A 24,324-nucleotide genomic window follows, 5' to 3' on the forward strand; every position below is an offset into this window, starting at 1 on the left:
CCTCAGATGGGAGGGCAGAAAAACTTTAAAAAAAGAGTACCTTTCGGGAATGTCAAAAATGGGATAGGAGGGCGGTCTGTCAAATTTTTTTCATATAACAATGGTATTGTATCCAATTCATTCAGTCGTTCCACCCATCGAACCACAACCACACTGCAGCAATGTGTGCATTTTCATCTGCACACAACGACAGCGCCTTCTTTGGTCTTGGATCTTCCTGTCCTTCTATCGGGGGTACCTTCTCCAGCACAACACATGGCGTGAGACACCATCAGCAACGGTAGTCTACCGGCATGTATGGTGCGGGGGCACCTGTCAAAAAGAGGCCCGAGTGGCGGTTAGTGGTCAATGAATGGAGCTGAGGGACACCTTCTGTATAAGACACTCCTCCTCCATTCCTTCTCTTCTCCACTTCTTCCTTCCTCTCTCTCTCTCTCTCTCACTCCAGCTACCCCCTAACCATCTGCTCCTCCAAGACGATACAATAAAGATGCGCTCCTCGCTTTTCCTGGCTGTTGCCTCCGCTATCATCGCCTCCGTCGCTGCTCACGATGGCCCCCACGATACCCCAGAAACACCCTCCGTCTGCTTGACCACGCCTTCCGACGCATCCTGCTCGACTTACTCCATCCCTAATGCCACCATCACCGATGCCATCGCCGATATCTGCAAGACCTCGTCCTTCCTCCCTGGATGCTCACTCAACACCGCCTGCTCTGCAGACTCGACCCTCAATGCCACCTACTGTGCTCCTTTGTCCATTCTGGCCACGCTCTGCTCCGCTCCCGATGACGGCGCCCTCACTGGTGCCGCCTGCACAAAGACTTACTCTGTCTTTTGTGCCTCCAACTCCTTGATCCCCGCCTGCAAGTCCCAGCGTGCCTTCTCCGGCCTCCCCTCGGGCAAGGTCGTCACTGGAACGGTCTACTCAGTCTGCCAGGAAATGCCCATGATGACCGACTGCAAGATCTGTCCCGGCCCCGATGCCACAACCGGCTACAGCATCTGCGACGAGGTCAAGGCTTGGAAGGGACTCTGCCTGAGTATGCCCGACATGACCCAGTGCCCCTCCTTCAACACCATGTGCAAGAACACAACCTTTGCTCCCTTCTGCGATGCCAAATACGTCTCCCCCAGCGGAAACAACGGCAGCACTACCACTACTACAGGGTCTAGTGCCACTCCTACGCCCAATGGCCAAACCAAACCCAGCAGCGCTGGTGCTCTCGTTGGTTCCTGGATCATGACATCGCTCCTCGCCGTCGTTGCAGGCGTCTCTGCCTTTGCTCTGTAAAAACCACACCCTGTATTAATCTCTTTACACATAGTCTATAGTACAAGCACTAATAATACTCATTTTCATACCAGATTGTATATTGTTTTCATCTGTGCTTTATTGCTGCTGTTGTCTGGCGTGCAAAAGAGTTCGGTATCTATGCCTATCTGTAAGGCTTTCGAGGGCACCTCTTTTTGTTGACAAAAGAAAGCCGAATGTCGCTGTTGACTTTCAATCTTGGGCTTAAGTATGCCTCGAGTCTATCCAGGTTCTGGTGAACATTGTTGTCCTTAGTGTTCTCAGAATAACGGGCAGTCGATAGAGGGTGATCGCTTCCGCATACACAGGTACATCTTGCCATCTGACCCTGGCTTTGGTTGTCCTCGTCTTGGTTGTGATGGATATGAAACGAAACACAGTGGTGAGATTCTCTGCCGCGGATGTATCCCAGTTGAAACGCACCGGCAAGCAGAATGGAGTACCCAAGGATAATGGTGGGCATACAGAAGGAATGCCTTGACATGGCGGTCATTCTCAGTATATGGTCATTCATAGGACAGTTGGCTGAGGAAGAATGGGAGGGTAAAGAGCGCGAATATCAGCAGCAGCAGGCACCCAATATCTTTTCATCAAATCAGAATTTATCAAGCTTCTTTCCTGCGGATGTTGGCCTACCGTACCTTCAAGCGCTGCGTCGCGTGTCGACTTGACGCATTGATCCCTCATGCTGCGACCGCTGCGCATAGAAAGTCAATACTGACGCTTAGACATGGAACCACGTACTTGCGCATGAAAGACCCGAACTCGAATGACGACAGTTGTTCCCTTTTTTTTTCGTTTTTTTTTTTTTTTTTTTCGTTCAGTCTAAGACACAGCGCGGGCCTGAGCAGTGTGGGGTTAGTCTCATCTGCGGCCCAGCCAAAGAGAGATTTTTTCAAGTCGTTCAAGGAGGGAAGGGTCGAGGAGAGAAACAGGAGCGGGATCGCTACTGCTGCTATGGGAGCAGAGGTTCCGTTACTACCGCTTTCCCTTCTCTTCCCTTTCTTTGTTCCGTTCCATGCCCCGTCTTCTTGAGCCTTTATCTTGCCTCTCCATCCAACAACTTCCTGGCGCCCTTGGCTTCGGACTCCATCTCGCTTCCCCCATCGTCTCCTACGCACCTTCCCCTGGCGCGCCTCTTCTCCTTCGTGTCATGTTAATAGTGTTCTTCACATCCATCTCTTACCTGTCCTCAACCCCTTTGCCGCTCTTCCATCTCTCCACCCCTCTATAGTCACTGGAGCGATCGCTAGTCCTTACAAGGAAACCTGTATCCATCGTGTCATCGTATCTTCACAAACCACATCATGAACCAGACCCAGGCTGCGCTTCGTGCCTTGCCCAGTGACCTAGTCACAAAGCTATGCCGCTCCAAAGTGACCAGACTGTCGGTAAGCTACCCTTTCGGTTCACAATGGTATGTGAATGCACTTTCAAATCGAGGGCATCCGGAACGGACTAATGAACACCCTGCTTGCTTTATGGAACATAGCTGAAGCAAATGTATGCGCTGGGAAGGTAACAACACATCTGATATCGGCGGCGCTGATACCTACCCAGCACTTCTCCCATAACTAACCCATCGCCTCATCTCGCACTGGACAGACATGTGCTGGAGCCCAAGAACCACAATGCACTGGTGATCCCAGCTCTGTTTCTGCACCAAGAACTGCCCATTCGACTGTCCCATGCGCTCAACATGCTGAACTCGAACCTCCTGCCCTTCAACATGTCGGAAATGCCTACCTTCCAGCACATTGCTAGATCGTACTTGGAAGATATTAGGTAGGTCTCTGTCATCCACTCTGCTCCTCGTCCCCTAATATCTTTGCCCCCCCTCCCTTGGCTGTTATGCCCGCTTTTTTCTCATCAGCATGGCGAAATGACACTTTCGGACAAAGGTGCTGCATTGAAGGGGATGAATGGTGGCATTTGACGGTGGCCTGGAGATGATAGTATTTGTTCTTTTTCTCCACATTCTCCTACCACGGTCAATCTACTTGACCCCCCCTCCCCCTTTTCACATCATGTTTTGTTCCACCTCATTCTCAACATATCCAAACCCATGCCAGGTTCCAGGGCTGTGCCATATACTATTCTTATATATTTGTTCTCACACTATCTTGTACGAACATGATGTAGTTTGATCACGCAGATGCCCAAGCCGTCGACACCTCAGCTTGAGGAGGAATTCACGGCATTGCTCCGGAATCTGGAGCAGCGACACAAGGTGAAGATGTTGACCATCAGTCAAGGGTTCAAGGAGTTCATGAACTCCGTGGCCGCGGCCCAAGGTGCTGGTACTGATGCTGCCGAGATTGGTCATTGTGGACTGCATTTCAACCGCGACACGAACCGATGGACGGTGGATCCACAAACGGACAGGGATATCCAGACATTTTTCAATCGGTTTTACACCATTAACTTGGGTACCCGCCTCTTAATCGGTAAGTCGTTGTTATTCCTCCCCCTCTTCCCCCTCCTTCTCCCTCTTGGTGCTCTTGGCCTTGATGCACTCCCACTTTTTTTTTGGTGCCTGACGGATTATTTCCTGCATAGCCCTTAGTCCGGAACTGCGAAAAAAAAAAAAAAAAAAAAAAAAAAACTAGCGGTGCATACCATGACATCAGACTAACCACCAAAGGAGCAAAACGCGACCAAACCAATAGGTGAGCAGCTCGCACTTCATGACCGAGGACTAAACCTCGTCCAGCGTGTCCATCCTCTCTCGATCTCCAAGCGCGCGATCCAAGATGCGCAGCGGGTGTGCTCTGCCCATTATGGCCAACCTGCACCATCGGTGTTGATCCAGACCCCCAATCCGGATATCTCGGCAACGTACGTGGAAGAGTTCCTGCATCGCAACATTTTCGAGCTCCTCAAGAACGCCATGCGCGCTACCTGCGAGACGCATCTTCAAGAGGGTGCGCCGGTCTCACTCAGCATGACTGCTCCCACGGGGCCAGCGACGGGATCAAAACTGCCACCAATCACGCTCACGGTCGTGGATGGTGAGGAGGACGTGACGATCAAGATCGCAGACCAAGGCGGTGGATTGGCTCTGTCCGAGCTGGACAAGGTCTGGAGCTATGTGCATTTCGCCAATTCGACAGCGGCGGCCTCTGTTTCGCGGTCGCAGAAGGAAGGAGGGGTCTCTGCGGGCACTGTGGCGTTTATGGGCGGACTGGGGAGCGAGGTTAAGGATTACTTGGATCTGCCGCTGAGTGGATCGGGACACGGGTTGCCACTGGCCAGGCTGATCGCCAAGTATTTCGGAGGAGATTTGTCCCTGTACTCGATGGAGGGCCATGGCACGGACTCGTACCTTTCGCTGTATCGGGATGTTGACCATTTGGAGAATTTCCCGGAAGTCGACGAAGAGATGTTGGCGGAGGTGGATGTGTTTGTGAACGAGCTTCTGGATGAGTGTGTTGGTGCGGAGGAGTCGAGCGTCGTTTCTGGATTGCGACTCAAGGCGCCGCTTCCAACGCCGGTAACGTCCTTACCGTCGAGCATGGTTCTTGGATTGAGACAGAGCCAGGGCCAGGCCAACGCTTACAGCAGCACCAGCACCGGCAGCAGCACTAGCAGCACTAGCAGCACTAGCAGCAGCAACAACAGTAACATTAAGAGCGCAAATATGCCACTGGATATTGGGTCGATTACTCCTCGCAGCGGCACGACTTCGCCCGCGTTGTGAAACGCAAGCATGTGAAGATGAATTTAACAAGGCCGAACCAAAATGGGAGGCGTCAACAGATTTCTTTCTTAAATGAAGCTGTTTTGTCATGGATGTGAGCCCTGTCCGGTCGGTCCATGCCCTACGGGCCTATCGACAGGACCTCGCAGGCAACGACAATCCCGTGCAATTGACAACACACGGGGTCTGCAAAAGTAGCCAGCGGAAATAGCTTTCAATATGAATTCATTTTTTTGAAATTGCATAAGAGTTCATTGATGGTTGTGGCATCGTGCACACTGCACCGCTCACAGGCACGGGAACGTGCCATCTATCATATGGGTGACACATGCTACGCAGACCTGATCACAGAGAAGGAAGAAAACAAGAAAAACAAACACGCAAGCTATATTACAATGTGGGAGAATGGGATAATGCTACAAGGGATGTCCTAACAGGCATCACGAAAAACAAATAAAGAAAAGAAAAGGAAATGGATGCTTTTTCAAAAAAAAAAAAAAAAAAAGAAACTGAAAATCAAGAGGGCGGCGCCTGGTATGCGAGTTCGCGTTGTCGTTTGTTCCTCATCGTTAATCGTCCGTTATGGCCACTGTCGTTGCGAGTTGGGACCATTTAGCGACTACATGGCACTGGATAGATGTGCGGAATGTCCTGCAGCCGCTGATCATCCAGTCCCGAGCCATGGACATCATTTCTCTGGTCCATCAGTCTGGACTCAAGTCGGCTTGCCTTCTCTTGTAACACCCGGTTCTGTCGCTCGAGCTGCTTGATAAAGTCGACTGCCTTGAAGAGGATAGTCGACTTTGAGCTGTTGACGTCCTTCAGGTCCGGGATGATGTCCGTCATGTCCTTGAATCCGTTGCGGATCGTATTCCGTCGCTTCTGTTCGGACGCGATATGGTTCGCTCGCTTCTCCTCCTCCGTCAACAGTTCCTTGTAGGGCTTGCGCTTTGTCGTCGCCATCGTGCCCTGCGTCGCCGTCGTCGCCGCATCGGACACGGACCCATCTGAAACTGAGGTGTGTCGTTCTCGGCTGTCCTCTTTCCTTTCCCGTGACCGAGAGGGCGACGAGGGTGAGGCCGACGACGCTGGGTGCTCGTCCTCATCCCTCTTGTTCTTTTTTGAATTGTGAGTGCCGTTGTTGCTGTTGTTGAGAGACAGTTTTGAGAGCTGCTGAATTGGAGTCGACATCTTGTTTGATTCCTGACTGAAGGACATGCCGCGCCTTGTTTCGGTACCTTTGTTGGATTTGCCGCGTTTGGTAGGGTTCGACATGGGTGTCGGGAGGGTATAGGAAGGAGAGCCGGGCGAGACTGGGGATTCGCCCTGGCTGAAATGGCCAGGGAGGGAGTGTGAGCCACTGAAGCTGGACTGGGACGAGGGCGAGGTCAGGTCAAAGTCCATGGAGCTGTTGAGCATGCTCGGGTTGGCGAGCGAGGAAGATGAGGATGAGGTCATGTAGGCGCTATCGAGACTGAATCCGCCGGGCATGGTCTCGGGTGTGAAGAGAGGGAGATTGGGCAGGTTGGGTATTGTGCTTGGGTCGAAGGTGAAGTCTTGGTCGACGACCAGCGTGTCCAGGAACTCTGAGAAGTAGCGCTGCTCCGAGGGGTTGAAGAGCTGCATGGATGGATCGCCTGTAAGCGGTGGTGGGGGCGAGGTAGGCAGATTGAGGAAGTCTTGGTTCGACAGCTTGAAGTCTAGGTGTGTTTGTCGCGAGAGGGGGCGTCGATGCTTTCTGGTTAGTTTTCTGAGGAACACCGAAGTCTGGTATTCGGAGAGGGAGAGGGAGGAGAAGAAGGGATGCTTACCGTCGAATCCGAGGGGCTCGCCAAAGAGGCCATGGCTCGGGGGCGCGAAGGAGAGGGGCGATGGGGGTCTGAAGCCCGAGTCGGTGTTGAACATGTTCATGGCTGGAGAGGGATGTCGCAGGGAGGGCGGAGGAATGTGGAGAAAGAAGAAAGAAGCGAGGGGTGTGGCAGGATATGTAGCTAGGCGGTGCAGGGGTGCAGGTGTGGGGTGTGGGGTGGAGATCGGAGATCTGGATGGGAAGCAGGGATCCACGTAATCAGGCCGGGAAGGAGGAGAAGGAGGGATGGGGATGGGGGAGACTGGGGATGAGGAGGAGGGAGGAGAAGAGAGGGAGGAGGAGGAGGGAGGGGGGAAATAAAGGGAGGCCAGGGAAGGCCAAGTGACTACTCGTCCGCTTTCCGCGCTCTGTCGGTGTGGCTGCATACAGCGACACACCCAGAACCTAGTGCAAGGCGGGTTTACTGAATTCAGTAACAGTAAAGAGTAAAGAGTAAAGAGCAAAGAGCAGCTCAAACAAACACATACACAATAGTCTACACACACCATATCCCATGTTTCGATGAGCCAACTGATTGGCCCGCCCTTGGATCGACAGCATCCCCCCAGGTATAACCGCCTAGACTACAGTCACCTATTCTCGTCTCGGTCGCGGTAAGCGCTCCTCCACTGTACATCCGCAGGTACATTCCATACAGGCTGTCCCCAAGGGCTCATCTTTAATCATTAATCTCCACGCAATAAATATATCAATCCTTTGTCCTAAACCTCACGCGACTCCAGCTCGCTCCGGCCTCGTCTACACCTTCGTCTGCATCTTCGTCTGCACCCTCGCCTGCACCTTCGCCTGCAACTGCAATTGCTCTGCAGCGGTCATGCACCGTCCTGCGTAAAGATATATCTCCCTCCACTCGGAATGAGGTCAGTGCTGCTCTCGCTCACCATCTCTTATTTTCTTTCTATAAGCTGGCTACCATTTCCTATGACTAATGTCCACCAGATCGAGCTCCCGTTAGCTTTCTCAGTCATTTCAAAAACTTGTCACATAATATGCAATCCCTTGGAGGTACAAAGGAACAGAGAATCTACCTTGTTCTTCCAAACTGATCGAGTAGACTACTTTACCTTCACTCCATCTCCCGCGTGGAGTATTCACTTTACCGCGCTAAACAACAACAATGCAACCCAAACAAAAATAAATAAACACAACCAGCCCTAAGCTACTAACAAGTCCTAATGTTGGTTTGACGTGGCATGGCATGGCAGACAATACAAAGGAATACCAGTAGACAAGTACTCGTCGCATTGCAATTTGTGGGATAAAAATGGGACCTCTCATCGCTGTCTTACCTGATTGGCTGAACACAAACCGCGGGCTCACCAGCGCCATACCACCCTCAGCATTTCGTCTCAGAGGAAGGACCCTCCTCCTTCTCCACAATAAGGCTCCCTAAATGCAAATCACCCCTCTCGCCTCTTCTCTAAGTGCACCCTCCCCTTCTGCGCCCAGCGCAGACGAGTGCGCCTCCAATGGTCCGATGCTCTCCATCCAAACACCACTTGCATGAGGCCGTGCATTAATCAACCTGTCATCCTCACCTTCGACAACTGTCTTGTCGGTCCTCCTATCCTCAATCTCTTATTGTTTCACTCTCTGAATCCATCAGCGAGCATCCGCATTCATAGTTGCGACCCCCCTTCCTCCCGCGCTCGGCTCACACACTCGGCTGCGTTCTAAACGCATATCTCAACCTCAAAATGACTTCGACCATGAGACAGCCGCTACCGCAGCTTCGTATTATCCAGCAACAATTCGATCGCCCAGACAAACGGCGCTACTCGACCACAACCTCGTCCCAATCTGCCGGGAATGGTAGGCATCCGTGGTTGCTTAGCCCAATACATTCTTTTTATTAATTATAGCCTATTAAAATTCAACTGACACAGGTCGTTTTCATTTCTTTTCGGTCGTCATCAGCGCGCACTTCGAGGGAAGATAGTATGGATGGATGCAGTGGCCAGCTGTCAAGCGGTGAGGGCAGCAGTCAATCATCAACTTCAGAACCACCCAACAAAATCCGGAAGAAGCCCGGCCGCAAGCCCAACCCAGCATCTCCAGCCGTCAGAAAGGAGCAGAACAGAGCAGCCCAACGAGCGTTCCGCGATCGCAAGGAGAGACATCTCCAGGAGATGGAAACCACCATCAGGGAGCTTAGAGAAACTAACTCTCAAATCACCCAACGGTCGCAGCAGGATGCACAGCAGTTCAAGGCTGCGCTTGAGGCACTACAGAGTGAGAATTATTATCTGCGCCAAGTCGTGTTTTCGTTCGAAACGGCGTTGAGCAAGGGCGGACACGTGACAATGCTCCACGAGGTCAAGGCAGAGCTCTACCATCGCCACTACGAGAAGCATATCACGAAGAAGCCAGCAGGAACAACCTCATCAGCTCGCAACCTGCAACCGCCTTCTCCAACCATACCGTCCATCTTTTTACCGAACGGCAACGTCCCTCTCCAACTGAACCTGGAGAAGGCCTCACAGCGAACCCAGGGACAGATACTCGGCCAGGCAGTAGCTGTCACTTCATCAAAGTCAGCCATCCCTTCGGTCGACACCACCGCATCACCGGCCTCGCAACCTCACTTTCTCTCGGCAAATTCCCCGTCGTCCTCGAAGGCCCTGTCTTCAGCTCTATGGGACGCATTTGAGGATTCTCGGGACGATACCATATTTTCTGTGAACGACAGCATCCTCAGCAGATCAACATCGCCACTGTCGCTGGCACACTCAACCAACGGTAAACTCGTTAAATCGATCACAGCGTACGAACCCATGTCTGTGCCACGACCTTTCTTTACCGAAACAGGCGCCTATCTCGCGAAGCGGACAGAGTACACCAAGAACGGCACCGTATTCGATGAGCTTCAATCATCACTTTTCCCACCAGGAACGCTTCAGTCGATTGTCCATACGGGACTGGCGACGCCGCTGGAAATTGTGAACGACATTTCACTACTGGATCAGTTACACGACCGTCGTCCTCTCCGAGATCCTGTTATTTCACCCGGTCAAGCTGCCATCACATTTTCCGCCTCCCCCATCGATTCTTGGGCAAGCGCACCGACGTCGATCTTGGATGACGAAGACAGCAATGAATTTCAGATTGCATCGATCACACTGGGACTCGACGACGGGCTGAAACAGGATGTGATCCCGAGCGTTCGTCTGCAGCTCGAGATTCAGGTCTTGGCATCTGCACCCCCCGCTGTGGACCCCAATATCGATCCCAAAATCTATGCTCTTCCGCATGACCTACGCATTGACCTGATTCCATGCCCGAGACTGCGTGCGCAAATGATTCTGCACCAGAAGAGGTTTGATGTGGATGAAATGTGTCATCTCTTGCTCAACGGCGCTATTTGCCACGGTCATCCTCTGGACCCAACCAGCTGGGAGCTTCCGGAGCCGTTCTTTGATCGATATGGGTTCCTACTGGGAGAGGAGTTGTTGGAACTTCGGAACAAGGTTTGGCCAAAGAAAGATGAACCCTTGCCAGGTAAGGTTTTACGGGCTTGGATGGAAGAAAGATATGCATGCATGCTTGCTTGCTTGGCTGTGGAAGGAAAGATGGATATGTATATGTGTGAATGTAGCTAACGATAAAAAACATGGCTATCTATTGAAATTAGAGATATCAAAGGCGCATTAGAGAAAAAAAAGAAAAAAAAAAAAAAAAAGGAAGAGCGCGCAAAGATGCTTTAAGCGCGTGCTGGGCACGCCATATACTTCGATTCCGTTTCTCTATGTTATTTATCCATCCATTCTGTTGTATTTTATATGTTATGCACAACCATACTACCAATACCTTCTATTCATCCCTTCATAATCTAAATAATCTAATGTACATCATCGATAAAATATTGTTTTGAGCTCGACTCTGCCAGACGATAAAACGACGCGTAAAGGCGAGGTGATATCCGTATTCATAGCCATAACATGTCTTCAATGACTCCGCTGTATCAACAAAGGCTGGAACAAGTACATCAGTTTTCTTAAAGTAAAACTCGCTCACGCAAAGGACAAAAACAAAGAAGCCAAGTAGAATGCCATTCATTACCCTAGAGGAGAAAAAAAAGATATCCGTTCAAAAGAAGTGCCCCAACTCGGAGTTGAACCGAGGACCTTCCCATTACGAGTGGGACGCTATAACCACTAAGCCATTGGGGCGGGAACCAATCAAGTTCTTGATGCTCCGATTGGTGAGTGAGATTTTAATCCTATTGATTTCATCCAGATGCAAATATAAATCACGTGATCGTATGATCACGTGATTCAGGAACCCTCACTTACTCGAACTGGCAAAAAAAAAAGTGAGTATAACTGGACCCACACTGTCCGTGTGGTGCGCTGCTTGCCAACCATGCAAAAGGGAGTTGCCTTAGCCCCGTGCTCGGCCCAGACATAGCGGACCGGACGCTGCTGAACTGCTTGCAAGGGAGAAGGCGGTTGACAACCATGGAAGGGATGGAGAAGATGCCCTTTTTGTAACAAAGAGTTTTCGACTTTTTAACACGCTGATGCAGGCCGGGAGAATGTGGGTCGGCTCTATATTGGTGGAAAGGACGACTGTAGTAGATCATTGCTAGTAAGATCTGATAGATTCGCAGGGTCAATCGACTCGAGAGACAAATAAAGAAACGATAATTTTGTTTTTTTCTTTTTGAACGGGAAATTGTCGAGGGTCGCGTGCTGTGCGATGAATGAGAGGAATACGACGCGTCACTTTGCAATATGAAAAGATGTTGCCATCAAGAGGCTTCTTATCCGAAAATGAGGCGCGTCTTTGCCGCATTAGAGGCGTGCGCACAGGGGTACAGGGTTAGATCACCAGCTGAGTGACAAATCCAAGGTGACCGTTTTTGCGTGGGGCAGGATCGCGATAACCTCCCAGACAAGAACGTTCACACACTCTCACTTCGTAATAAAGAGCTTTTTTTTCTTCTCCTTTTCCATTCCATTCTACATTCACTCCATTCACCAACCGCAATGTTCCGCCTGATCACTCCTCTCAAGGCCGTCTCCCGTGCTGTCCCCGTACGTGTTCTCCACTTCTCACTTTCTTGATCGCGTCCCAAAAAAACAGCTCATTGTCTTTATGGCCGTTTGCTTAATGACAATTGCTATCAGATCATTCAATTGATCAACATATCTCCCGCACACATCAAATAGAGACACGCCTACTCCACCTCCACCAAGTCTTCAGGCGGCTCTAGTAAGTTACTAACCGTTGGTCTGCCTCTCGGTGTCGCTGCTGCTGGTAAGAAACCGATCCCATATACCTCTGCTTCCTTCAATCTAGCGCTTTTCCGAGTATCTTTGCAATGTCGTTTGCGGTCTATACTCAACCGAGGTTTCATGCCTCGATTATCTATCCATGTCTTTCCAGATCCCACTCACTCACTCTCTTAAACTCCTACCTTGTGAATTGTGGGCCTTGCAATATTTGGAGTCAAATTCTGCAAGTCGTGCTCTCTTGCTGATCTGACGCCTTCGGCTCCTCAATTTTGATTTCCCACCCTTGTGATATAGCCGCCTACGCATACTATGGGGACAAGCTAGGAGGCGCTGCTGCTGCCGCTGCTCCCAAGGCTGAGGCTGTTGTCGCTGCCCAGAAGGAACCCGTTTCCTCTGCTCTGGATCCCAATGCCTTTGTAGACTTCAAGCTGAAGGACGTCAAGAAGGTGACCCATAACACCAGCCGCTTCACCTTCGAACTGGAGGAGGATCAGAATCTGGGATTGGATGTTACCTCTTGTGTCGTCACCAAGTTTATCAAGGAAGATGGCAAGCCTGTTATTCGCCCCTACACCCCTACCTCCGACAAGAACCACACCGGCTCGTTCGATTTTGTTATCAAACACTACGAAGGTAATGGCTTCATAGGACACGAGACCGATCCGAAAACTCGGCAGCCCCGACGTATTTTGTGTTTCCTCGACACCATTGATTTTCACAGTGCAGCGGGAAATCATCTATCCGGCACGAACGAAACATGATATCCATAATTAACGCGCGTCCTTTGGATGATATCATAGGCGGACCAATGTCTACGCACATTCACAGCATGAAGCCCGGCGACACTCTTTCTATCAAGGGTCAGTATCTATACACTGCACAGCACGGATTTATTTCCATCTATTTCTTCCACCACAGCGGGACGGAATACTTATCACGGATCGTTTCTTGTTACATGGATGACCCATGTCCTCTAGGTCCCATTAGCAAATACCCTCTCAAGGCCAACCAGCACGAGACCGTTAGCTTGATCGCTGGAGGAGCCGGTATCACTCCCATGATCCAGATCATTAGTGGACTCCTCAAGGACAAGACTGACAAGACCAAGATCAACCTGATTTATGCTAGCGTCTCGCCCGACGATATCATCTTGAAGGACGAGCTCGATGATTTTGCCAAGGCACACCCTGATCGCCTCAAGATCACGTATGTTGTCGACAAGCCCGTCGAAGGTTGGAACGGCCCTACTGGATATGTCACTAGCGAGTTGATCAAGAAGTCCATTCCCGAAATTGGCAAGGGTAACACCAAGGTCTTTGTCTGCGGACCCCCTCGTAAGTTATCGAGTGCAATGATCCTTGAATCTATACGCTACAAATAACCAGCGTGCTATTATGTTGATGAAGTATTCTCATATTGTCACGCGCTTCTTATTCGGACCTCTTAGTTATGATGAAGGCCGTCAGCGGCGTCAAGGGACCCAATTTCACTCAAGGCGATGTCGGTGGTGCATTGAAGGAGCTTGGATTGACCAACGACAACGTCTTCAAGTTTTAGAGACACAGCCCGCAAGAGATCCCAGTCTCGTAGTCTTCGTAATATAATAAACATTCATGAATACACGAATTTTAAAACCCTTCGTCTCGAAAGGGTTTACACCCTACCTCACGCTCATCCCTACGACACAGCACTCAGCACCTTTGTCGCCACAAGCATCACCCCTGCTCTTCAGCCTGCTAATGAGGAACACTCGCAGGTGAAGAAAGTAAACCAACCACAATCAACACCATGGTGGATTCCTTAGAGAGCTCATCCGCTCTCTCAAGAACGACCGAGACAACAGTAACACATGTCAATGGCAACTCTATACAAGGCACTTCTATTCTGGAGGTTAGGAACGGGCAGGACCCAGGACGTGGGCGCGGGTTCCATCGTTCGGACAACGTATCGGACTCTGATAGTTCCAGCAGCGATGATGGGATCGAATGGGACAATTCTGGGTACTATACTTCAGAGCACACCTCGGAGGACGATGGTGGCGATGGCTACAGCTCAGACGACGACGCAGAGGACGAGAGCGACGGAGCATACGATGAACAAGATAGGCAGCGACTTTTAGCGTCTTCGAGTAAGGTACGGGTTGGGGGCATGGGCGTGGGGATGCGAGTCGGCGAAACAGGCACAGGAACAACCATTGGACTTGACTTTGAACGGGATAACATTCAAAATGACGGGGACTATGACGTCCTGCCATTGATGAATGTTGGTAGTAATCTCTCTCGACAACGTCGTAAAGGCAAATCAGGAGGAGACGGGATAGGGGGCCGGAGAGAAAGGTCGAGGAGAGGAAGCCAGAGGAATCAACGCAGGTCGCTACACACGGTCGTGCCTGTCTTAGGGCAAGGCGCCATTCGAACAGAGCAGGAACAATCGATAGTGAAGAGACAGCTCAGGATAGAGATGTTCTGGAACGTGTTTTATGTGTTTGCATGGTAAGAGCTCTTCTTGAAGGATTCACGGTCTTGATGGCCTCACAGGGTGTTTTTATGCTGAGGTCAAACGCGCCATCTTCTGTTACTAATGTCTGCTTTACGTTTTTGCTAGGTACGGATGCTCAACATCCTTATCATTCTACAATAAGTGGTTGTTTTCGCCACTCCACTATAACTTCCGTTTCCCACTTTTCACAACGTGCCTCCACATGGTAGCAGAGTTTGTGCTTGCATCCCTTACTCTCATAATGATCCCTTCCTTGCGGCCAAGCGCAGCACCATCAGTCAAAGATTTCGGGTATGCAGGAAACAGGTTTTTTATATGGATATTTGCAAAAGGACGGATGCTTTCAGGATTCTGTTGACACCAATGGACTTTACCTTTTTTTGCCATAGAACAAAGATCATGCCATGCGCGGTGGCATCTGGTCTGGATATTGGACTGAGCAACAACAGCCTAAAGTCGATTACCCTCGCCTTCTATAGTAAGGATTATGTTTATCGACAATGCGATCTAGTAGTACAGGGTCTTACAGTAGGCTTTATCTCTTTTCTTTTCTTTTCTTGCCTTTTTTTTTTTTTTTTTTTTTTGCTGATAGCCATGTGCAAGTCTTCGTCTCTTGCATTCGTGCTGCTGTTCGCGTTCGCTTTCAAACTGGAGAGACCAACCTGGACCTTGGCAGGAGTCATCGGCGTGATCTGCGTTGGGTTGTTCATGATGGTCATGTCAGAGGCGGACTTTGTGCTGATCGGGTAAGGGTCATCCCTTGCGTGGACTACTTTCGCTTTGTTCACAAACACTCCAAGAAGGAGGAGTCTTAATATTCGCAATTACTTGGAAACTAGATTTATTCAAGTGATGCTGGCGTCGGTTCTAGGAGGACTGCGGTGGTCCTTGACACAGCTGCTGCTTGAGCGGACGGATACGAAATCGGGCAGTCTGGCCAATCCAATCTCGACCATCTTTTTTCTCTCGCCTATCATGGGAATCTGTCTCTGTATCGTTGCAGGGATGTTTGAAGGATATGGAGACATTTTCAGGTCCGAGTTCTTTTCGACAGTAGGATCGAGCTTTGGCACCTTGAGCTTGTTATTCCTGGGAGGCATCTTTGCATTCACTATGATAGTGGCAGAGTTCAATCTGATCGCCAGGACTAGTGTCGTGTCATTGTCGGTCTTGGGAATCATTAAGGTATGCTGAATTGTTTTATCTCCGTCGTTAGTGTTTGTGAGCCACAGATAATGCGTGGCCGCTAAAAATGTCTATCTGCATTCAATAGGAGGTCGTTACCATTGTGATCTCTTCGTTGGTTTTCCATGACCGGCTCACAATCATCAACATCCTGGGACTCGTTGTTACACTCTCAGGCATCGGTTTCTATCACTACATGAAGTTGCACGAGCTGAAGTCAAGGGCAAGGAGGGCCGCTAAAGAGATTATGGAGCTGAATAGTGCTTCTTCTACGAATCGCATCGATAGAAGCGTAGACCTTGCACCATTCCAAGATTACCGACGGAAACGACACTCAGGACGATCAAAAGGTAGATCGGGGCATCGATCTCTTAGAGAAGAGGCGCGGAACAATGTTGAAATAGAGGGGCGAAGAGCAGGATCGAGCGAGGGCCTTTATGGCCGCGAGCTGATGGGGCCCAACGGTGCGGAGCAAACTGTGGGGCGCAGTCAATTGATACGCGACCTAGATGGTACTTCACCAACTAACCTCAATAGTTCATAGAATAGCAATATATTAATATAATAATCATCGAAAGTAGTAGCAACAGGACACAGCCTGAAGGCATTTGCATAGATCTTCAGCATAAGAAAGGCAGCATCATGAAGACGCGTGCAGAATACGCGTGCAAGATACGCGTTGACATGCGCGTGTGTGCACTATAGCAGCTGCCTAAGAATAGATGATGCTCTTGAAACGTGTCACTACGCCTACTTCCTTCGTGCTCGACCCTCGAGACGCTCTCTGTTCTCCTTTCCCACCAACTTGTCGACAAGACTGCACTTCATCGCTCAATTGATGCCTCGGAATGAGTGTAAAACCTGACCCTGCTCGGGCAACGTCTCCTCCATCAGCATCCACACTCCCCGCAACAGTGTCGCCCATCGCACAGGTCCATCAGCAACCCCAGGAACACTCTGCACTTCCGCTCCATCGTCTAGAGAGCTCCTCAACCTCCAGGACAGGGACACCCACCTTTGCATCAGGATACAACCTCCCCCACTCCTCTGAAAGTGGCGATTTTCGTGCAAGTCATAGCCCCTTCATTCCAGACGTGCCCGTGAACGACAGCAATACCTACACTGGACGTCCTGTACTTGATTCCAGTCGTCGCTACTCCAGCGGATACCCATCGATCGCCTTAAGCAGCGTCCAAGCATCCCCGACATCTGGTGGTTCGACTCTAGCCAACAAGCGTCTATCTAAGTTTGGCGGTCAGGCTCTAACACTTGCGCCCACACCAGAATCGCCTTCTGCCGGCCAGGTGGCGAACACGAACACGAGTGCGATTATCCATACACCCACGAGTGCGACCATCCATACGCCCACAAGTGCTATACCGACAGCAATTAGGAGATCAATAAGTGGATTTCACACCTTCGTCCCAGACTTTATCAATTCGCCACACGATCCGGATCATAGTTCATTCAGCTCGGGCCTACAATCCCCTGCCTTTTCGATCTCATCCTTTTCAGGAATCATCCCGAGCTCGAATTCTATATCGAGCATTCATAGCGCAGGACAGTCAAAACCCCCGGCCCTTGAGCACAAACATCCTATCACTGTTAAAGACTTTGATAGCATTCTTCTTCTGGGGCCTTCACAGCAGGCAGCCATCAAGACACTTTGTTCCAATAGGGTTCTACGTAGGATTGATACGATCGGGTGGTACTCGATACTTGGCGCACAAAAGTTTCCCACGATAATTTCGAGGTATGAGGACGCAGCAGGAGCAATTTGAGGCCCTATTTCAGATGATCATGGATGCTGGAGCAAAGGGTGGATTCGCTGGATATGGTTCTAATGTTCATCACACATTGTACTACAACAGCCAGGACGCATACGATATCGAAATGGCGACAACATGCATGGCGATCGAGTTCGGTATGAATTTTTGGATTGACAAGTTCTGATCAAGCAAAGGATATAAGGACACTATTTGGGGCCTGGACTGACACCATGAAACATTGCTTTAATAGGCGCTAACAATGCGCAGACACAAAACTTCAACACACTGGTGCTGCAATTGCTTTCGCAGATAAAGCTCATCAAAGATCGGGATTACAAAGGGTAGGCTGAATATCATATATGATTTGATCCGCAGGTCGATCACTCAATAGTACAGCTAACGCGAAGCATTTTTTTCTTTCCATCTATAGCGATATACCCAGTCATGCCTACAACGCCTTGTTCCTGACGAGGATCTTTCTCAACCATTTCATCTCCCACCTTTCTTCTGAAGAGATGATTTCGTTCTTTGAAGGTTAGTTGTGAATTACTACGGGTGCGGTTGGAGCGTTCTCGGATATTTAGCCCTAACTGCTATGACATCTCTTCTCTTACAAGGATCCGATCTGTCGGCTGAGGCACAGTTAGAAGCTCTGGGAGTTGTCTCATTTAAAGGATGTAAGCTTGGGGTAGACCAGGCATTGGTTTCCGATCCACGGTCCTATGCGGAGCAATTGATTCAAGGAGTAATAGGCATTATCCTCAATTTGGACGCAGGGTAAGGCAGTAGGAAGTAAGACGAGTCAGCGCGAACTATGCCAGAATTTCTTAAGATGCTGACCATACCTTCTGTTGGCTAGATCATCCCCCTCCGCATACGAATTTTACGAGGAAGCCCTCAATCTGATAATCGTAATGGCGTCCACTCAACTACAGCACCCAACATCGGAGCCGAGCGAGAAGAACTACTTTTTGAATTTGGTGCTGGAGAAGTTCAGGTAAGGGCAGCCTCTTATACAAGCGCGATATTGAATATATGCTACCGAAATATAGAACTTGATTACTGATCATCGTCCACATTTTCTGGATCTAGTCAACTAGCGGACCAATTGACCCTGCGGCTTCTCTGGAACTTTACAGATCAACGGCCAGGTCCACCATTGGCAGGAGGACTTGTATACAATGCCTACAGCTATTTGTTTGCAAAAGCAGGATCGTCGCCATCTTCAGAGGCGCATCCTATAGCGGACAGGAGCATTTTGGTCCTGCTACTGCTCCATTCTCAGGCGAAGGGAAATCCTGAATGGGACGCATTCAAGAGATCCATCCAAAACATCCGCGACGAACGAGGTAGAGATATTTTTCTTTTTTTGCTTCTGCGCTGAGAAATGTTAATACGTACATTCCGCTTGCAAGTGATCCAACACTTTCCTACCGTTTATTTCAACTAGGTCCCATGGCTGATGATGTAAAGGACAATATCATTTTCACTCCGTTCCGCAAGATTTTTCATGTTGTTTGCCAGTACGCCAATGCTCATCATTTGTCGGTGCTGGAGGTCCTTTCTGCGTTGCATTCATTCGACAAAACTGATCTCATCAATGTACACCCGCATAATATTTAGGCAAATTCACTGCGAAGAGGTCTGCCTACTCCTGCATGTGCTGCTCGTCGAGAATACGTACTTCAGGACATATGTTTTGTCACGGACGGACCCGGAAACCTTGGTGAGTAGCTGTTTGATATTTGCAGATGTTCATCTAGATGCGATATATGGGCGTGTCATTGATTTTTATGTTACTTTTGTTGCTTTGTAGTATCTTCCTATCCTCCGCATGGTCTACGAAGGCGTCGAGGGCAGAACAAATTACTCGCAGGTTTATGTCCTTCTGGTGATTTTGCTCCTGTTCAGTCAGGACGACGTATTTAATGAAAGCATTCAAAAGATTGTAAGTCGCCTGCCATGGTTATCTTTATAGCATGCTGTTATTTGACCGGAGCCCTGCATGCACAAGTACCCTTGTTGCTAACGCCTCATTTTTCGCTTCTTTTCACCAGCCAATGACGTATCAGCCCTGGTTTACCGAGAGATTACTCAAGTCGATTTCGCTTGGAGGACTGGCTGTTGCAATTATTATTAGAACTATTCAGTATAACCTGGCACAACACAAGGTACTATTTTTCGAGATGAACAAGTTGCCTACATGTGAGGTGATATCGGATCTCAACTAACACTTTTTTCGTCTAACGCCACGTTCCAGGACGTGTACTTTCACACAAATTCATTAGCAATTCTTGCCAATATGTCGAATTCATTACAGGACATGCATCCATACGTATCACAACGGCTAGTAACACTGTTCGATATTGTTGCGAGGAGGTACCAGAAGCTGGTTACTAAGCACGCGCAGCTGGATGAAAACATTGAAAAGGTAGGCAGCGTTTTATGCAACTCTACTATTATGTACTCAAGAAATATTGTACTGCAAGGTCTCCCTAACACCTTCTTTCTTCTGTTTTTTCTTACTTTGTTGACAGAATGCTGATGTGATTATTTATGGCGATATGGTGGTATTGGTCCTGGAGATCATCAACTCGACCCTGACCCACAAGCTGAAGACCAACCCGCAGCTGGTGTATTCGCTCCTCCACAAACAGGAGATGTTTGCATATTTCCGTAACGATCTCAAATTCAAGGATCTGATCCAAAACATTGAGCAGGCGGTCAATTACTTTCAACAAAAGGTGTCCGAGGCCAACATCAAGGCTCCGACACCAGAGGAGGTTGCACAGGTGATCCAGACAGCGTCCAGGACGTGGCCTCCTAACCTGATGAAGACGTTTCCGGACATCAAGTTTGAGTATGAAGAGGAAGAGCAGGCGAACGAATTTTTTTGTCCGTATGTCTGGTCGCTGTTGTACCGGAATACGTTTGTGTATTGGGATGAAGAGAAGGCGAAGATTTTACATGATTATAGAACGGTGAGTTTTTTTTTTTTTTTTTGCGCAATATGTTTGTGTGTTGGTTTTAGCATGGTTGTGTTTTTGCAGATTTACTTATTCAATGGTTTAATTTTCATTATCTTTTTTAGGTGATGAATGACGAGAGTGCCTTCGAAGGCGTGCCAACTGGGGGTCAGGCACCCCTTCCATGAGCGATCAAGATAGAACACGCGATGGGAAACAGACCCCATGGATCACGGCAGTTCAATAATGGTAATGATAATGACATAATTAAAAAAAAAAACTCTCTCTCTTTATTGGTAATTTTACGTCAAAAATGGAGCGTATATCATTTTGAACAGGCGTTGTATGCAACTTCAAGGAGAGGGGGGCGTATCGTAATAGCAAGAGTGGACTGGCGTCCTGGTTCTTTTTTTTTTCCTCCGCAGGTGAGCAACAGCAGGATCAATCACATGGATGGCTGTATAACTGTAGCGCAAATGTTCCGAGAGATGACAGAAAAAAAAATCCGGTGTTCTTGCAGGAATGCTGAAGAGATAACTCTTAGAAGCAAAAGATTCGTAGCCCCAACCTGTTTCTGAGTGATTGTATCTATTCTGGTTATAATCAGGAGTAGGAACTAAAGTGCGGGTCAAATACAAACAAACAATGTACTATTTTCTCGATTCATTCGATATATTGATGCTATATTTTTTTATTTATTTTTTGGAGAGGGAGACGTGAGTATGCATTCTCCCTAGTAGCGATTCTTCGGTTGGTACAGACTGAATGCGTCCGAACGCACAAGGCACTTGTTTTTTATATACAGATTGTTATTATTATTTTTCTTCTGAATCTAATGGGGGGTAGTTGTAAGACGTTATGCAATCCGGCATTTGCTTGCGCTACAATGTTATAGGACAGTGCTCCTGAAACGCGTCGTATCTTCTCAAAGTGAACTACGGGCGGTACAAACAAAAAAAAAAAAAAAAAAAGTGCTGGCCTATTAATACGCTCAAGTGTGGTTTTGTTTTGTTTTGTTTTGTTTCTGTTCTCATTTCCTACGCGTTCTGTAGCGTTTGTTTAAAGTGAACAATGAGTGAGACGACGAGAAGATGTACTCGGTTTATTTATTTATTTATTTATTTTGGCGCAATTCAGGGCATTGCTGTGCTTTTGCGAGGGAAAAAAGCTCGTGTAAAGAAAAACCAACTAAAGCAAATAATAATGCGCAAGAAGAGAGAGAGAGGGAGAGAGGGAGAAAAAAGGTAACTAGTCTACTAAGGGGGTTGTTGTTTATTCTCATGTACATCTTGCATCAGCATCGCAAAGGTGTGAGTGTGTGTGTGTGTGTGAGTGTGTGTGTGTGTGTGTGTGTGTGTGTGTGTATGTGTGTATGTTCGTGCACATTTATGTGTACATCCCATAGACTTACATCTCTAGGGCAGTAAATACTTCAAGACGCGTCAGATATTAAGACATAAAACAAACGCGTTTTTTCCAGAGAAGGGAGATGGGGGGATTGACAAGATACAGTAATCATAAAGGCTGATAAAGGCGAGTTACGGGGTAGGATATACAGTGCACGCACATAGATTAATGATGTGCGATGACGTCTGCACAGCATTGTGATATGACCAATAACATACCAAACGTCCATAAAAAAGAAAAAGAGAAAGAGATATCTCAAGAAGAAACGCTAGCGAGTACACCGTTAAGATAGATCAAGTATTTTTTTTTTATTTCACCAGTGAGATAATCTACAAGATCCATTGTATAATATGTAATGTTGTTTCTTAGATACACTACACGCCATTATGGTGCGCTCAGAATGTGCGGGAGCCAACCCAATAATCTACTCCTCGAAGAACGGAAAAGAAGACTAAGCAGCACTTCAAGCCGAACAGATCCGAGCGATGACGGTCGCAGCTTAGCAGACCTTGGCGGTGACGGTGGCAGTCTGGCAGAACAGAACATTGCCGTTGCCGTTGGTGGCCTGGATGACGAGAGCAACAGGGACCTACGGATTCAAATAAACAGGTTGAGCCATGTTAGGCATCAGTGGTTACCTTCGACGGTAAGCGTTCTTTCAGACATTTTCCAGCTTTCAGCTCCTTGAACTTACGTTGGCGGGGGCGGTCGTCTTGACCAAGACGCAAGCAGTGATGCTGGTGACCGAGGTGGCAACGGGGCAGGGGTGTCCTGAAGCAGCAAGGACGGTGCAGAGGTCCTGGTTGTCGGTGTAGACGACGCGTCCACCGTATCTGCCGGTGATGGCAAGCTTGGCACCAGTAATGACGGGGGTGCTCAGGGTTCCGGTGACGGAAGCGCAAACGTTCTGGCCGATGCAGAGAGGGTAGGGCGAGACCGAGAAGGCGGAGACGGTCATGTCGGTGGCACCAGTCGCGCAGTTGGTGAAGGCGGGCGACTGGGCGTTGGCGACGGCGGCAACGACGAGGGCAGCGATGGCAGCGAAGAACTTCATGGTTGGTCTTGGAGGGTTGGGCTGGGTTATTTTTCTTGGAAGAGAAGAGAGATGTTGGCTTGGTGTGTGGTGAAGAATAAAAAAAAGAGAAATCGGGCAGACCATCGGCACCTTTTTATAGAGAAGGAAGTGGGGTTGTTCGTAGCGAGGCAAGGGTGTTCGAGGGTTCTAGATCCGCGCATCTTTGTGTTCTTCGATCGCAATGGCGACGGTAGAGTTCTCATAAAGGACTGGCTGAATTGATGGATGGTTCATTCCAAGGATGCATTCTAAGGTTGTCATCGAGGGATGGCTTCAAGGAATATCTCAGAAAAAAGCATGTGTGAATGACGGTTTGTCAACAAAGGGCGAGGCTCAAGGAATGAGAGAGAGAAACACAACCGACTATTTTGGAGATCCGTATAACGTGGAGTAGAACCACGGCAGAAACAGAGAGGCGTTGTTTTTGTGTCGCGTCTGCATTAGCGGCGAAACGTGCGAGAACAAGAGGAAGGATAGAGAGTGCGCGCGCATTGGAGTGGCACTACAACAAAACATCGCGGTCTACAATTACAGTTAAAATTACGAACACGAACACAAAATTACAGCGACTCCATTGTACCAGACTAGGTTGTACCAAACCGCCCTCTCTCCATACAACAATAGGGATGATTTATTCAGGGCTGTTGGCTAAAAACCGGTTACGAGAAATATGAACTAACAGTCATTTCGATGTGATCATCTGTACAATGAAGCACAAGTCTTCGATCTTTTGTGTTCTGTTGCAGTTTCCTCCCCTCCCCTCCCCTTTCCAGACGGGCCATGGGGGTTGCCGAAACTGAGCGAGTTGAATTGAGTTATAGGAGCTTATTGTTTATATGGGTTCAATTTTATAAGTCGTGAATTTGTTCGTCTAGTGCTATAGTCAAGGCGGAGAGACGCAAGGACGGCACAATGCACTGCCAATTAATTCATTTAACTTGTTAATAAAGGAAGAGATGTTGTGGAGGAGATGCAGACTTGGGCAAAGGCTCTCAGATTTCTGCTGCCGATAAATACGACTAACAAGCACAAATAAACAGATAAGTAAACATAGGGCGCAGAGAAGCTGGAACACGGGAAGTGGGAGTTGCGAGCGAGTAGAGCAAACAATATGCTGTACCACCGCGACCATGTCTCCCCTCCCATCCTTAAGAAAAACAAAGAACCACAAAGAGGCGTTTTTTTTTTCTTCTAGACCCGAAAGGTTCACGAGAGTAAACATTAACGTAACGAGCATGCTCTTTTTTTTTTATAAAGTATCATCCAGTATTACACATCCGTAGGTCTTGAACATGACCGAA

The 24,324-nt window shown here is 48.8% G+C and overlaps 11 protein-coding genes and 1 non-coding gene across 12 annotated transcripts; 8 read left to right on the plus strand and 4 right to left on the minus strand.

The window, feature by feature from the left end:
- Positions 1 to 362: 362 nt before the first annotated feature.
- On the plus strand, positions 363 to 1,364 carry BC939DRAFT_455788 (uncharacterized protein). Its single transcript, XM_051556238.1, has one exon. The coding sequence runs from the start codon at positions 491 to 493 to the stop codon at positions 1,292 to 1,294; it is 804 nt and encodes a 267-aa protein (XP_051410786.1). The 5' UTR covers positions 363 to 490; the 3' UTR covers positions 1,295 to 1,364.
- BC939DRAFT_455791 (uncharacterized protein) lies at positions 1,365 to 2,090 on the minus strand. The gene is made up of 2 exons (XM_051556239.1): positions 1,957 to 2,090; positions 1,365 to 1,840 (listed from the first exon to the last, which is right to left on the minus strand). The coding sequence occupies exons 1-2, from the start codon at positions 2,018 to 2,020 to the stop codon at positions 1,440 to 1,442; spliced, it is 465 nt and encodes a 154-aa protein (XP_051410787.1). The 5' UTR covers positions 2,021 to 2,090; the 3' UTR covers positions 1,365 to 1,439.
- Positions 2,091 to 2,486: 396 nt separating this feature from the next.
- BC939DRAFT_207808 (mitochondrial branched-chain alpha-ketoacid dehydrogenase kinase-domain-containing protein) lies at positions 2,487 to 5,144 on the plus strand. The gene is made up of 5 exons (XM_051550668.1): positions 2,487 to 2,706; positions 2,808 to 2,818; positions 2,921 to 3,100; positions 3,458 to 3,762; positions 3,985 to 5,144. Exons 1-5 carry the CDS (start codon positions 2,623 to 2,625, stop codon positions 5,013 to 5,015), a joined length of 1,611 nt encoding a protein of 536 aa, XP_051410788.1. The 5' UTR covers positions 2,487 to 2,622; the 3' UTR covers positions 5,016 to 5,144.
- Positions 5,145 to 5,627: 483 nt separating this feature from the next.
- BC939DRAFT_478342 (uncharacterized protein) lies at positions 5,628 to 6,926 on the minus strand (the record flags this gene model as incomplete). The annotated part of the gene is made up of 2 exons (XM_051558754.1): positions 5,628 to 6,715; positions 6,827 to 6,926. 2 exons carry the CDS (start codon positions 6,924 to 6,926, stop codon positions 5,628 to 5,630), a joined length of 1,188 nt encoding a protein of 395 aa, XP_051410789.1.
- Positions 6,927 to 7,468: 542 nt separating this feature from the next.
- BC939DRAFT_455800 (uncharacterized protein) lies at positions 7,469 to 8,101 on the plus strand. Its single transcript, XM_051556240.1, has one exon. The coding sequence runs from the start codon at positions 7,741 to 7,743 to the stop codon at positions 8,041 to 8,043; it is 303 nt and encodes a 100-aa protein (XP_051410790.1). The 5' UTR covers positions 7,469 to 7,740; the 3' UTR covers positions 8,044 to 8,101.
- A 216-nt stretch (positions 8,102 to 8,317) lies between these two features.
- On the plus strand, positions 8,318 to 10,773 carry BC939DRAFT_207874 (uncharacterized protein). The gene is made up of 4 exons (XM_051550669.1): positions 8,318 to 8,357; positions 8,492 to 8,697; positions 8,803 to 10,383; positions 10,517 to 10,773. The coding sequence occupies exons 2-4, from the start codon at positions 8,583 to 8,585 to the stop codon at positions 10,534 to 10,536; spliced, it is 1,716 nt and encodes a 571-aa protein (XP_051410791.1). The 5' UTR covers positions 8,318 to 8,357; positions 8,492 to 8,582; the 3' UTR covers positions 10,537 to 10,773.
- A 208-nt stretch (positions 10,774 to 10,981) lies between these two features.
- BC939DRAFT_t122 lies at positions 10,982 to 11,054 on the minus strand. The gene has a single exon. It is a non-coding gene; the product is annotated as a tRNA-Thr (tRNA).
- A 756-nt stretch (positions 11,055 to 11,810) lies between these two features.
- BC939DRAFT_455804 (uncharacterized protein) lies at positions 11,811 to 13,746 on the plus strand. Its single transcript, XM_051556241.1, has 6 exons — positions 11,811 to 11,921; positions 12,057 to 12,099; positions 12,417 to 12,755; positions 12,923 to 12,982; positions 13,100 to 13,456; positions 13,570 to 13,746. Exons 1-6 carry the CDS (start codon positions 11,874 to 11,876, stop codon positions 13,677 to 13,679), a joined length of 957 nt encoding a protein of 318 aa, XP_051410792.1. The 5' UTR covers positions 11,811 to 11,873; the 3' UTR covers positions 13,680 to 13,746.
- A 16-nt stretch (positions 13,747 to 13,762) lies between these two features.
- Positions 13,763 to 16,414, plus strand: BC939DRAFT_455807 (triose-phosphate transporter family-domain-containing protein). Its single transcript, XM_051556242.1, has 6 exons — positions 13,763 to 14,614; positions 14,727 to 14,912; positions 15,011 to 15,099; positions 15,214 to 15,367; positions 15,461 to 15,806; positions 15,895 to 16,414. The coding sequence occupies exons 1-6, from the start codon at positions 13,911 to 13,913 to the stop codon at positions 16,348 to 16,350; spliced, it is 1,935 nt and encodes a 644-aa protein (XP_051410793.1). The 5' UTR covers positions 13,763 to 13,910; the 3' UTR covers positions 16,351 to 16,414.
- BC939DRAFT_207912 (uncharacterized protein) lies at positions 16,408 to 17,610 on the plus strand. Its single transcript, XM_051550670.1, has 2 exons — positions 16,408 to 17,267; positions 17,335 to 17,610. Exons 1-2 carry the CDS (start codon positions 16,655 to 16,657, stop codon positions 17,550 to 17,552), a joined length of 831 nt encoding a protein of 276 aa, XP_051410794.1. The 5' UTR covers positions 16,408 to 16,654; the 3' UTR covers positions 17,553 to 17,610.
- A 517-nt stretch (positions 17,611 to 18,127) lies between these two features.
- BC939DRAFT_455810 (Dymeclin) lies at positions 18,128 to 20,920 on the plus strand. The gene is made up of 10 exons (XM_051556243.1): positions 18,128 to 18,352; positions 18,435 to 18,572; positions 18,668 to 18,924; positions 19,026 to 19,098; positions 19,199 to 19,301; positions 19,392 to 19,523; positions 19,633 to 19,746; positions 19,836 to 20,006; positions 20,113 to 20,556; positions 20,667 to 20,920. The coding sequence occupies exons 1-10, from the start codon at positions 18,171 to 18,173 to the stop codon at positions 20,727 to 20,729; spliced, it is 1,677 nt and encodes a 558-aa protein (XP_051410795.1). The 5' UTR covers positions 18,128 to 18,170; the 3' UTR covers positions 20,730 to 20,920.
- Positions 20,921 to 22,237: 1,317 nt separating this feature from the next.
- BC939DRAFT_455811 (uncharacterized protein) lies at positions 22,238 to 23,062 on the minus strand. Its single transcript, XM_051556244.1, has 2 exons — positions 22,643 to 23,062; positions 22,238 to 22,537 (listed from the first exon to the last, which is right to left on the minus strand). Exons 1-2 carry the CDS (start codon positions 23,000 to 23,002, stop codon positions 22,448 to 22,450), a joined length of 450 nt encoding a protein of 149 aa, XP_051410796.1. The 5' UTR covers positions 23,003 to 23,062; the 3' UTR covers positions 22,238 to 22,447.
- Positions 23,063 to 24,324: the final 1,262 nt, after the last annotated feature.

The sequence above is a fragment of the Gamsiella multidivaricata genome (genome assembly GCF_025024155.1).
Source record: "Gamsiella multidivaricata strain RSA 2152 chromosome Unknown BC939scaffold_45, whole genome shotgun sequence".
NCBI classification, from domain to species: Eukaryota; Fungi; Mortierellomycota; class Mortierellomycetes; order Mortierellales; family Mortierellaceae; genus Gamsiella; species Gamsiella multidivaricata.